Here is a 14,775-nt window from a genome sequence, read left to right as displayed (position 1 = left end):
ATTTTGAATATGAAGATCAGGGTAAATTTATTTTGTCTTCTGGGAAACATGTAAATATCTTCTGTAGCTTCTGAAGGGCAGTATTAAATGAAAAAAATATATATATAATATTTAGGAAAAATAAGAAATTTAAACATTCTGTTCAAAAGTTTACACCCCTGGCTCTTAATGCATTGTTTTTTCTTCTGAAGCATCAGTGAGCGTTTGAACCTTCTGTAATAGTTGCGTATGAGTCCCTCAGTTGTCCTCAGTGGGAAAAGTTGGATCTCAAATCATTCAGTCATTGTTGGAAAGGGTTCAAATACACAAAAATGCTGAAAAACAAAAGAATTTGTAAGACCTAAAGAAAAAAAAAACACAGCTGTGGTTCATTAAGGTAACAACACAGTATTAAGAATCAAGTGTATGTAAACTTTTGAACAGGGTCATTTTTTTTTATTATAAATTTAACTATTATTTTCTCTTGTGGACTATATGTAAACATCTTTTATGTGAAATATCTTATTCAGGTCAGTACTAAATAAAAAATAACATGCATTTTGTATGATTCCTCTTATTTTGGTAAAATAATTAACATTTTGCAGATTCTGCAAGGTGTATGTAAACTTTTGACCTCAACTGTAAAAGCGAATATGTTGCTGCTTTACAAAAACTTGTAAAGTTGTTGGACATGCCTCAAGTATCAAAGTTTCAAATGTACTGGCATCACACACTGTACTGAAATAGCCAGAGTGCACACAAACATAGTTGTCCAATTTCTACAGAGGATTTAGCTATGATCCCTGGAACTGAATGACCAGATTAAATCTGCTTAAAGCACACAGTGTCTGTCCTTGAGTAAACCAACACTCCTGATGCTCTCATTGTCTGGCATTAATGTATATAAATACCTGTGAATAATTCCAAAGGCCCAGTGGCAAATCACTTGGAAATGTCCAATCATGTGGAGCTCAAAATTAAATCCTCTCAAATCTGTCTGAAACTCCCTGAGGGGAAAACTGCCTGATTGATTCTTCATTGATTAAAAGGAAACCAGGTAAATGAGAGGGGGGAAAAAAGCGTAGAGCTGGCGATCAATTAAAAAAATTAACTGAATTAATTACATGATTGTAACTAAATTTGCTGAGAAAGATGGTGGGTAAAACAAAAAAAACAAAAGAGAGATAAAGAAAACAATATGCAAAAAAAAAGAGCATGAGGCAGAGCTGGACAAGGTGTGTATGTGTGTTGTGTGTGTGAAATAGGCAGAAAGTGTGCGTGTGAAAGTGTGCAGGTGTTCTTGCACTGTTCCTTTTCTTTATCTCACACAGTTCTTCCATCTGTCACCGCGTGACTCGTCAGCGCGCCGGGCCTGTCACCTTCCCCAGCAGGAAGCTGCAGTCAGTGCCATGTGCTTCTCTTAAGGCCACATTATGGATGGGATTCCAGCACTGTCTGGCAAATCTTCCTCACAGACAGGAGGCTGAACACCAAGGTCCCGATTCACCAAGATGTCCAGCTCTGTCTCGTGCTCTTTTTTGCATATTGTTTTCTTTGTCTCTCCTTTGATTTCTTTTTTTTTCCATTATCCTTCTCAGCAAATATTGTTACATGGGACGGGTATATTTGTAGCAATAGCCAATAATATATTGTAAGGGTTAAAATTATTGATTTTTCTTTTATGCCAAAAATCATTAAGATATTAAGTAAAGATCATAATCCATTAAAGGGGTCATTGGATGCAAAGTTCACTTTTACGTGTTGTTTGAACATTAATGTGTGTTGGCAGTGTATGTACACATCTACCCTATAATGATAAAAATCAATGCAGTGGTTTTTAATTAATCTGTAAAAATAATATCCCCTTTTTCAAATCGAGCCATTCTCAGATGCCTGTTGGTGTGGTGTCACACCGACTTAGGCCACTCCTGCAGTAGTTGATTGACATGAACGTCTTACCTCAGACCCGCCTTAAATCAGCTGTAACAGTCCGACCTCCATTGTTTCGATGCCGGAGCAAGGATGTAAATTAGACAAGAATATCTCAGAATATCTAGCGATTGAGGTGTTGTGTTGCTGGATGTAATAATGAACATAGTGCTCGTCATTTACTCCCGACATCTAAGCCGCTGAAGATGCAGTGGACTACGTTTGTTTGTGAAGGGAATGCACCTCCTGATCTACATATATCTGTCTATGTTCGCGCTAATTATTCATGATCCAGCTTCACTTACAGCAGAATTGAGTGTAAGGGGTTTTTTTATGAATCTTTGCGATTGCCTTTCCTAATAACGTGCTAGTTAGCAAGTTTAGCGGCTAAACGTGGCTAAAGTAAACAGGCTCGTCACTCCACAGAGAGAAGAGAGGGGTGGGGTGAGCAGAGCTCATTAACAGTTAAAGCAACCTCGACCAGAACAGGATGATTCTTGCAGAGCTGATTTTGGCAAGGTAAAAAGGGGTGTTGTTTTATACTATCATTGAGAATTTTTAACCAATATATATTATAGACTTTTCATTAAGAAATCATATAAACTTGATGACCGATGACCCCTTTAAGATATTTTGTAAATTTCCTACTGCAAATATATTAAAACTTAATTTATGATTAGTAATATGCATTGCTAAGAACTTCATTTGGACAACTTTAAAGGCAATTTTCTTTTTGCACTCTCAGATTCTAGATTTTCAAATTGTATCTCAGTCAAATATTGTCCTGTCCTAACATACATCAATGGAAATTGATCACAAATCTCAATTTAAAAAAACTGACCCTTATGACTGGTTTTGTGGTCCATGGTTACATATGTGTTTAATCACAATCATGCCATTAAAAATTATTTTTTCCTGTTTCTCAGAAAAAAACACCAACAACAACAACAACATACTGACAACAAAAATTGACTATAAGATGCCTATGTTGACTGTTAACTGAAAGACATAATCCTCAATAAACAATGTTAGCTGATCAGGCTTTTTTTAGTAATATCACAGCTTACAGTAGCTGTTGAATACACTATTGTGAGCCTATTTCAAAAGGCGATCTTATTTCTGTGTCTTTGTCTTCCTGTCTGTAGTGTGACCAAGCCATACCAGGCAATGACTGCTTGAGGACAGCTGTGGACATTTGAATAAGTTCCCTGAGAGGTCGGCGGTTCAGCTCTCAGAGCAGATGGCAGGGGAGTTTCTGTGTCAGTCTGAAACTGAGCACAGACCCAGCACCAGCCTCTACGCATGGCATGAGGTGCTGGCACCTCCCTGTTTCTGTCGTATTACTCCGCAGAGAATTTGTGTTTGGGTGTATGTGCACCTGTGTGTATGTCTGTGACGGCATTAGCATTTAAATTCCACAGTAGCTGCCTCATTAATTTGTACAGCTCTGCCTTCTTTATTCCTTAATTTCCCCCTGGTGATCTAATTTCAGCCTTTAAAAAGCAATCCAATTATACGTTGGCTTGAGTTGCAACACAGTACAAACATCAACTGATCTTTGTCTAACAGCTCACAGTGAGCCCGTAAGTCTGTACTGGAGCAGAGGTGACCAGAGCCAAAAACGGGAAGGCCGTTTTACCAAATATAACAGCATCAAGCATGTTAGTCACACAAACATTTATCAGATTTTACGAGTAGCTGTGCGATATGGCTCTATGTTAGCACGGCTGTGATTTAGCCATAGGCACGAGGCCACAGGCCAAAATCTCTATCACTAACACACAAGGCATTACTCAATGCCAAATGTGTATTTAAAACATACTGCCACTGCCCGAGTAGCATATATAATACACATACAGGTGGAGCTGGAGAGGTGGAGGGTTTCAGAGGAACTTGTTTCTCTTGTTGCCCTACGACTAAAAATTACAACCAAAAGCCACACAATGTGGCATCACATCAGTATGTTATTTTCCGAGTTGTGTTGTGAATGCAAATATTTAATAATTAAAATAATGGTGTTCCCCACAGTCCAAAATATGTATAAAACAATGTGGATTTTTAAAATAACATTTTTCATGGGTTAGAGTCTTTCATGGGTTTTCTACTACATATTTCACTAAAAGACATCAGTTATGTTATATTAAGCCAACACGTCTTAATATCCGGGATTCTCTTTAAACAACATAAAACTACATTCCTAAAACTTAAAACTACATTCTGTGACACAAAACCCTGATTTATACAACTCATCACACTTATAATAATTGCTCTTTGTTTTAATAATAAGTATCAATATACCTCAGAAATTCACTGAAATTCTGAAATCTGGCATCATAAGCCAGAATCATATGCTGGCCTACTGTTGATGTCAGCACCAACTGGGAACATTTTTGGAAGTTGGGCTCTAATTCAGGGGACTGCGCCATCTTCACAATATGGGTCTTGGCAAGTTTTGAGTTGACTGAACGTGTGGTCGCATATTCCACATGGATGAACTTGTATTAATGTTAACGCTAGCACAAAAAAAATACATGCACAACAAATGTAAGACGATGTTGACTGCAGCCCCTGTTCTCACTAGTAACAGAATGGTTGCCAAATCCTAATGTTTTATTAGATCTGAATAGAAAGGGCCTGTGTGCTTGTTACTGCATGTGGGACTGGCATCAAGCTCAAATAATTGGTGAGAATGTGACAGGAAATGATTGGGGAGAGAGATCAAAAAGGGTTCGGGACAAATTGTTGAACCAGCAAGTGCATTAACCACAAGCAGAGGGTTAAGACACTGAATTTGATAGTTTTGTTACCGTCTTTGTTCTTGAGGGAGCCGAGGTTAGATGAGGTTTCGGTGGGGGCTTGAACACAGTAGACCTCCCTGGTTTGAACCCCGCCTCCACAGAGCCCTGTCTGGTTGCTCCGGCGACGGTCCTGTTGGCTGAGGAGCACGTCCACCCTGCAGTCGCTCCACTCTGTGGTTCGCCAATTATACCTGCGGAGACGGAGGAAGGAAGGAAATTTGGTGAACAGACGTGTGCTGATGAGTATTTAATGTTCTCTTAATTTATCCTCTGAAGGCTAGAGATTGAGAGACTGAGTGAAGCTTGTGGTTATTTTATTCACTCAAAAATAAACTGCACTTTGGTCTGTCCTTTGGAGTTATAAATACAGTTGATTTTAAATAGACTTATCAGAAGCCACGTCAGTCTTGGCTTTATTGAGCATCATTGAGTTTGAAGGCTGGACTGCTGCTTTTTGATTTATCATGTTAGTGAAAGAACACTAGGGAAACAGCATCAGAAGCTGAGCTATGGATAGAAATGTTGCTACAAAAATGACACACTCTGTACTAATTATCATATGCATGTTTTATTGGATTTTTCCTGTCCAGAGACAAATTTTTAGCTTAACCAGCAGACTTCCTAGGTCAACAAGCTTTACCAGAAGGATCTGAAAGGTGATCAGTACGTGTTATGTTGTTATGTTATGTTATGTTATGTTCAGTGTTAACAGTGTGAGCAGTGGCTGAAAAGGAAAGAACCTCCTCTTTATCGTTGGCCTTTGATCACTATTTCTTTTCAACATGTATCTCGCTGATCAAAAGCTGGAGGGCATGCTCGGGGGGAGGTGCTGGTAGTGTGTATGCATGTGTGTGTGCATTTGTGTGTCGTGTGTTTAAAATTTCCAGTGACCTTCACTATAACAAATCTGGTTTCCAGCTTTTAGAGGCGTTCAAATAAGAAAAGTAAAAAGAAAAGAGAGCATCTTTTAAAAACATTTCTTGACCATGAACGTGCACTTTAAACTACGAGGGAAATGGTCCCTTGCTTTGTGTAAATGAAAGAATATGAAACATTTATTTCAGTTTTTGAATACCGCAGGTCCGATTTTAAAACCAGTAGAGAGTTCCTGCTGACTTTCCATGGTAATGGCTCTCAACCTTTTTCACAGATTCAAAATGAAGTCCATTTGACCTCACAAATGCAGAGCTCCATATTCATGAGCTGTGAGTCAGTGTCTATTTGAGTGTGCTTCTGACAAGACCGCAGTCAATACTTTGTTCTGAGGGCCTCGCTTTCCATTCAGGCACTATAATTGAGCCACACGTAATGTACAAAATGAGACAGCTTTCTTTTTTAGGATTCTTTTTTTAGGATACTTCAATGAGTAATGCACTGCATAGCAAATGTTAAAATGTTAATGGTTAAGTAGCATAATGCACCATCAGCAAAGCAGTTTCCCCAATCTATCTATCTAAGTACCTATCTATCTATCTATCTATCTATCTATATGAAATATGGACAGCAAATACTGACATATTGTCTTTGTCTTCTGCAGAATTTGTATGAAATTATTCGTTTGGATGACTAATTAGACAAATTAACAACAACAAAAAGGCAAAACAAAACAAAACAAAGCAAATCAACAAAGCAAAGCAAACCAAAGAAAAAAAAAACACAATGCAAAACAAAACAAAACAAACTGCAAAACAATACAAAGCAAAGCAGAACAAACACCAAAACAAGGCAAAATAAAACAAAGCAAACCAAAACCAAACAAAACAAAACAGCAAAGAAAAACAAAGCAACGCAACAAAATGACGCAAACCAAAACAAAAATAAAACGAAGCAAAAAACAAAACAAAAAACAAAACAAAACATAACACAAAAAACTAAATAAAACTAAAAGCAAAACAAAAAGCAAAGCAGAAAAAAACAAAACAAAGCAAAATAAAACAAAAGACAAAGCAAAACAGCAAAGCAAAACAGCAAAGCAAAACAAAGCAAATCAAAACATGCAAAAAAACACTAAATAAAAAGATAACAAAACAAAATAACAGAACAAAAAAAACAAAACAAAACAAAGCAAACCAAAGCAAACCTTAACACAACAAAAAATAAAACAAAAAGGAAACCAAAGTAAATCAAAACAAAAAACACAAAGCAAAACATCAAAGCAAAATAAAGCAAAGCAAAAAAGACAACAAAACTAAATAAAAAAAAACAAAGAAAAACAAAACACACAACAAAACAAAATAATACAAAAAACAAATCAAAGCAAAGCAGAACAACAAAAAAAAACTATAAATAAAGCAAAGCAAATCAACAAAACAAAGTGAAGCAAAACAAAACAAAACACAACAAACTAGAACAAAGCAAAGCAAAACAAAAAAGACAACAAAACAAAATAAAAGGCAAAACGACGAAGTAAAACAAAGCAGAACAAAGCAAAACAAAACAAAAAACAAAATGAAGCAAAACAAAAACACAAATAAACAAAACAAAATATAACAAAGCAAAACAAAGCAAAACAAAATAAAATAAAACAAACCAAACCAAAGCAAAACAAAGCAGAACAAAAACAAAACAAAGCAAAGCAAAGCAACTAAACAAAACAAAACCAACGCAAGTCCCTGTGTTGCATTTGAGCTCTTATTTTCTATAGTAAAAGTATATTCTGTTAAATCCTGCCATTTGTTTAATAAAATAATTTATTAATTAATTTTAATTTTTTTAATTTTAATTAATTTTAATTTAATTTTTTAATAGTATTTTAATTTTGTATTTAGCATCAATTTATCTGTTATGTTAAATACTGCCACTGTTATTTAAAAAAAAAAAAGAAAAGAAAAAAAAAGAAAAAAAAACAGCTTCAGTGTACAGTATTTTTTGTAACTAGTTTGTAGTCTAGCAAAATACAGTTTCGAATATTGGAGCCTGACCTACATTACAGTTTCACAATAGCTTCTCCAACAATAAATTACACAAAACAACATAAGAGTAAGTAAATGATACAGAATGAACTATCCCTTTAAGAGATTTACGAGATGCTTAACAGTAGGTGAATATTAAATTTTAATGGTTACAAGCCAGTTTTGGCCACCTGAATCTCACTCTAGGGGACATCTGGTCATAAACCCCTGCTGTAAAGGATTCTCAGTGACAGCCGTGAAAGCACATGTGGGGTTTGGTGAGAGAGTGTGGCCGGGCACACACTGGGTCAGCACTACAGGAGCGATATTCACCTCCATCTAATACAGGGGGCACACGCTCTGCTCCGGTAAGATCTAGTGTAGCGAGGTGATGAGTGATGGGGAATGGACCGGCCCATCTGTGGGGGAGATCAGATTAGACAGCGTGTGGCCTGTCCTCTCAGACGTTCACTATTCATCAGCTCACCTCCTCCAGGGTGGCGCTGTGCCAAACCACCAACCCGCTGCCATCTCTCCATCTTCCACAGCAGGGCCTTCACCCCCACCCTCGTTTCCCCCTTCACTCCTCCATCTGTGTTTTAACACATTCATGCTATCCAAAAGTCGTCAACAGATGATGTCTGTACAGAGAGCTGTTACAAAACAATGCAGGCCTATTTATTAATACATATAATGTTCTTTTAATTTATCATCTGAAGGCTAGAGATTGAGAGACTGACTGAAGCTTGTGTTTATTTATTTATTTATTTATTTTTGCACAAAAGGTAAAATGTACTTTAGTCTGTCCTTCGGAGTTTATGTATTTTATATATTTATAAAATATATTATATATTTTAGTGTTGATATTTTAAAATAGATTTTTTTGAGGAAACTATGACATTTTTCATAATAAAAATACTTCATAATATTGTGTAACTATTTTTGCTGTATTTTGGATCAAATAAAACCAGCCTTGGAGAGCAGAAGAGACTACTCCAAAATAAACTAAAAAAAAAAAAAGTGGAAAATAAATAAATAAAAAATAAATAAATAAATAAATAATAATAATAATAATAATAAATAATAAAAAAATAAAGAATTATATATATATATATATATATATATATATATATATATATATATATATATATATAATAAAATAAAATAAAATAAAATATAATAAAATAAATAAATAAAAAATAAATCAAATTAAGAATTGAAAAATATAATAAAATACAATAAAAATATAAAATAAAATAATAAAAATAACTCAAAAAATTAAATAAAATAAAAAACATACAACAAAATAAAATAAAATGAATAAATAAAAAAATATAATATAAAATACAATAAAAATATACAATATAAACTAAATAAAACAAAAAAAACAAGAAAATATCAAATAAACTAAAGACATACAAAATAAATAAAATATAATATATTACAGTAAAAAAAAATCAAATAAAATAAAGATTAAAAAATTAAAATAAATTAAATAATAATAAAAATATAATAAAATAAAAAATAGAAAATAAAAGAAAATAAAGAAATATAAAAATAAAAAAATACAATAAAAATAGAAAATATACACTAAATAAAATAGAAAATAAAGGAAAATAATATAATAAATTAATAAAATTAAAAATAAAAGAAAATAAACATATATAAAATAAATAAATAAATAAATAAAAATAAAATATAAAAAATAAAAATATAAAAGAAAAGAAAAGAAAAGAAAATAAAGAGATAAAATAAATTAAATGAAAAAAAAAAAATAAATAAATAAAATAAAATAAAATAAAATAAAATAAAATAAAATAAAATAAAATAAAATAAAATAAAATGCCGCACTTACACTATACATGGTGGGATTCCTTCTCCTTGAGGAGAACATGGTTCACTCTCTTCCAGCTCAGGACACTCGGCCCCTCCACCAACTGGGAACTGCTTCACCTGACGCGTACGTGTCCTCTGTCCCTTACGCCCATTCAGATCATAGCACTCCTTTGAGCAGGTAGACCAGTCTGACCACTCGCTCACTTCACAGTCCTTTGGGATGACACAGGCTTGATATGTCACAGGAAGAGTCTGCTGGTTACACTGGCTGTAGGGACACAGAATAAAGTCTATTATTGATCAACGAATCCAACATTTATTACAACTAAGCTGCGAAAACTTGTTCTGAAGCCTGGAAATATGAATATCAATATTATGTTATTTGTAAACATTAGAAGAAAGAAGAAAGAGATACTATTATTTATAAACCGTTATACTATTATATATAACCGTATATAAATTAGGACTATTGTGCAAAAAAAAAAAAAAAAAAAAATACTCATTATTAGTGAAAAATTTAAAAGTATAAAAACAAACACAAAACACACGTGAGACTCCAAGATCAGGGAGGATGTCATTCACACCTTGTTGTCTTTAAAAAGGAAAGAAACCGATCCCATCCAATTACAGTATATCATTTTGTATATATGCACTAACAAAGATAATAATCTTAATGCTGCATACACTCTGACCTTGCATCTCACCAGGAGTTCTTTAATTTCACCCCTCACCCCTGTTCTTTAATTTCTATCTGCAGTCGCTACAGAATGCGATTCAATTTAGATATGTATCAAACTATGACTTCCATGAATTTTAATTAAGAGGCATCAAACGCCTGCGACGGCTTGGCTTTGGGGGTTGTTATGATTGAGACTGTGACCCTCACTAGAGGCCTACAAGACATGTAAGCGAGATCTCATTTGTCTTAATCAGTCAGATGAAGAAATCAGAGGCTTGGTTAGTTCACAGATCACGTCATTGGTGTCAAAAGCTGTTGAATTAAATCCAGACAGAGGCCATTCCTGTACACACATCTGTGTGCGACTTAACTAGATCTTTACGCATCTATTAGATGGTTTATATTTATTTTAGTGCCACTACAGCATGTTTATTCAACATAGGGCACTTCTTTTTAAATATATTTTATGTATAGATGGTATAGGTTTACATTGCATGAAATCCCTTTCCGCTACTGAAAATAAATTCTGACTTTTTTCTCATGATTGCGAGTTTACATCTCATAATTCTGATTTCTTTCTCAGAATTGCAAGATATAAACTTTTAATATCTTGCAGTTCTGACTTTTTCCTCAGAACTGTAAGTTTATATCTTGCAATTCAGACTTTTTTTTCTCATAATTACGAGTTTATATCTTGCAATGCTGACTTTATAACATGAAATTGTGAGATATAAAGTCAGAATTGTGAGATGTAAATCGCAGTTGTAAGAAAATTGTGAGTTATAAAGTCAGAATTGTGAGATATAAACTCGCAGTTGTAAGAAAATAGCCCTTTTCCCCCCTCAAAACTGGACTTCAGACTTGGGAGTTTATATATTACAATTCTCAGAAAAAAAGTCAGAATTGGCCGTTTGTGTCTCGCAACTCTCTTTTTTTCTCAGAATTGCAAAATATAAACTTGCACCTACGAGTTAAAAGTCAGAATTGTGTGATATAAAGTTGCAATTGCATGTTATAAAGTCAGAACTGTGAGATATAAACTCACAATTCTGACTTTTTTCCTTATAATTGCAAGATATAAAGGCACAATTGTAAGTTCAAAGTCAGAATTGTGTAATATAAAGTTGCAACTGCATGTTATAAAGTCAGAATTATGAGATATAAATTCACAATTCTGATTTTTACTCAGAATTACGAGTTTATATCTTGCAATTCTGACTTTATAACACAGAATTGTGAGTTCTAAAGTAAATTGTATGATATAAACTCAGAGCTGTAAAAAAAAAAAGCCTCCCCTTCCCCTAAGGCTGCACTTTAGACTTAGGAGTTTATATATCGCAATTCTGAAAAAAAAAATTCCCTGTTTCCTCACATTTCTGACTTTCTTTCTCAGAATTGCAAGACATAAACTAGCAACTGAGAGTTAAAAGTAAGAACTGCATAATATAAGTTGCAATTGCATGTTATAAAGACAGAATTGTGAGATATAATTCTGAATTTTACTCAGAATTTCGAATTTATATCTTGCAATTCTGACTTTTTTCTTTAAAAATCACAATTGCGTGATATAAAGTTAAATTTGCATGTTATAAAGTATGATATAAACTTGCAATTCTGACATTTTTCTTAGAATTGTGAGTTTATATCTCGACTTTATAACACAGAATTGTGAGTTATAAACTCGCAGTTGTAAGGAAATAGACTTTTTCCCCCTTAAAACTGGAATTTAGACTTGAAAGTTTATATATTATAGTTCTGAGAAAAAAAAGTCAGAATCGCCCGTTTGTGTCTTGTAATTCTGACTTTTTTCTCAGAATTGCAAGATATAAACTAACGAGTAAAAAGTCAAAATTGTGTGATATAAAGTTGCAATTGCAAGTGCGAGTTTATATCATGCAAAAAGAAAAAAGTCAATTGCAAAATGTAAAGTCACATTTGTGAGGAAAAAAGTCAGAATGCACCATTACCTTTTTACATTTTTTTTTTTTGCACATAATAACCACTCTTCTACACCATTTCTTCATTTATTTTTAACAACAAAATTAATATTTATCAATTTCTGGATAAATATTACATATAAACTGCTGTGTCGTGCTGCTTATATTAATCATGGAGTACAAATGCTCCTCCCTCTCCTATAACCAGTCATCTGTGAATAAGCTGCATTGATTATAATGGAAGATCGCGATGAATGAAGGAGACAGATTTATTGATTAAGTGAGTTTGCAAATGATATTGATTTAATACAACGGTTTACTAAACAAAAAGTTAATATTAAGTGACTTGCACTGTCTGAACACTATTGCCTATCACTATCGAGCACATCAACCCGATCACTTTATTTAGTGTTTATGTAAACACTACATTCAGATTCATCATTCGCAATTAATTCAGTCAGATTGAACCAAAAATTGTGCATGTAAACGCAGTTGTGTTCAAGGAATCAACATATGTCTTTGATACATTACTCCCTGCTGCAAAAACATGTTGTAAGTATGTTAGAAACCTTTGAAGCTCCCCCCAGCGCAAGCACAAATATGCTAGGGTCATTTGCACTGATGCTCTTAAATATATTTTCATAGTCGCACGCAGTAGTTTTCAGTCACAAATGCACTGCTTCTCCATAGGTTAATGCAGGGCTGCGCAATGTTCGCATCGGCTCGCATGCTAAGATTTTTTTCTCGCGCTACCCCATCTCCACCCCAATCATTAACGCTGTTTCATTCAGTCTTTAACTGCGCATATAGGAAATTTTTGGAAATAGCACCATTCCCCAGGTGAAAAAACCAGCATATGCTGGTAGGTATGTTTTGATGCTGGTTTAAGCTGGTCCTTTGCTGGTTTATGCCAGTATAAATCATCATAAACCAGCAAAAGGACCAGCTTAAACCAGCTAAGGACTAGCTTAAACCAGCATCAAAACATACCCACCAGCATATGCTGTTTTTTTCACCAGCGTCTACTAAACAAAATGTATTTAAAATTTATTTCAAGCACTTTCAAAGACCCATATTTGTTTTCAAGTACCTTCCAGGCTTTGAATCCATGTGTCTGATGTTCAAGTACTTTCAAGAAGCGTGGGAATCATGTACACTGGCATTAAACCCAATACATAATTTGAGATGTACGGAAATGAGACCATGAATTAAGAGCGCAATCTAGTAACTATTCATTTGGTTTGCCTGGCATTTACTGCTGTGCGAGGTCTAATTTTGATGCTTTTCTTGTTTTTCTGACCTTGCCATTCCATACATTTGATCCAGGGCAGGGTGCTGCATTAACACGGTCATCAGAATCAGCTAAGCCTCTTTGGGGATTTCAGCCATCTGTGAAGTCAATGAGTAGCTCTAATGTACTGATCTGCCTGGGACAGTGCGCATCTCTCTCCATCTTCCTCTGCTAATCCCATATAACAGCAAATACAGGCAGATATGACACGTCCCCATTCTGACTCAAAAGGGGGACCTACGGACCCGATGAGCACGACAGACCTTTTTTGGTTTCTGAAAGCCTGCTCGCAAAAACACAATCAAAGTGGGTGTTGACGGCCCGGTTGCTTTGCTGAAATTCACTCTAAAGTTGCTTGTAGTGATATTCCCATTTCGCTTGACAATACCTCTACAGCTAAAGCAGATTAAAAGTTTCACCATGTTGAGACAGAATGAGGACATGCACTGGAGATATCAACCCCGTTAATGAAACTTCAATAAAAATGCTCTCAATGACAGACTGAGCAAACATGTAATGGAAAACCACTTGGCATAAAAAGGCCATATTATCGGTTGCATAAAACTACTTACTGGTACAGCTGAAAATTGAGGAAAATGATGAGGGACATTTCTGAAGAAAGATGACCATTAAATCTTTGGGTTAAAATGATGCAATTACTTTCTGAGCGGGCAGTTACTAATAGGGTGATGGAATGATGGGAAGGCAATGGACTTGGGTCATCATATTGATATGAGAGCATGGCTCCATAAATGAGATTTCTCTCTCTCTCTCTAGTCAGTCTATTACTGACAGACTCTCTGAAACTTCCTTGAGGGAAACTCCACTGCAAGAACTGTTCAAAATGTCAGTTATCATAGTCCACAATCCCCAAAAGACGGAAACTATAACACAGGGACCAGACTGTTGGCACGCAGTGCAGTCTGTGAGTAAAGAACATGCATAAATAAATAAAAAACTAGGAATACATTTGAAAACATGCCACAGGTTAATATTAATAGCCCTCAGGATCTATAAGATACCACGTCTTTCTGTGAAGCACCTTGTTAACTTTGCTAAAGCTGTAATGTGGAGAATAACATATCAACAAACAACTGGAGAGCATGTGTTAAACATTAAGTATACATGTGCAGTGGGGTCTTGTGCTGTGAATGAAATCTGTTTGTGTGTGAGTGTGAGAAGGAGCATATTTCACACTGAAGGACAGCTTATGTGCTGCTGAAAGCAGGCTTGTCATATCTCTGTGGTCTAAAATAGACATTAGTGTTGCCTCTCTGCTCTCTTATACTTTCTCACACACACAGGAACAGAAGACTGACCTGCTTTCACACTATGAAAAGAGAGGAGCAGAAACACTGGAGGTGGAAAGGAGGCAGTGTTGACATTACATGACTGAGTTGATAAGGTCAGTAAGTCTGTAGTTATGTTCTCCTTT

The 14,775-nt window shown here is 34.8% G+C and overlaps 1 protein-coding gene across 2 annotated transcripts in view; it reads right to left on the bottom strand.

Moving 5' to 3' along the window:
* Nucleotides 1-14,775, bottom strand: part of thsd7aa (thrombospondin, type I, domain containing 7Aa) — a 151,082-nt gene that overhangs the window by 78,404 nt on the left and 57,903 nt on the right. For both annotated transcript variants that reach the window (XM_051136946.1, XM_051136947.1), the window contains exons 3-4: nt 9,453-9,701; nt 4,716-4,897 (exon numbers count right to left, since the gene is read on the bottom strand). In XM_051136946.1, the coding sequence (XP_050992903.1) occupies nt 4,716-4,897; nt 9,453-9,701 (431 nt within the window). The remainder of the gene's footprint in view (nt 1-4,715; nt 4,898-9,452; nt 9,702-14,775) is intronic.

Source organism: Labeo rohita, chromosome 19 (assembly GCF_022985175.1).
Source record: "Labeo rohita strain BAU-BD-2019 chromosome 19, IGBB_LRoh.1.0, whole genome shotgun sequence".
NCBI classification, from domain to species: Eukaryota; Metazoa; Chordata; class Actinopteri; order Cypriniformes; family Cyprinidae; genus Labeo; species Labeo rohita.
This window is presented reverse-complemented; position numbering and strand designations above follow the sequence as displayed.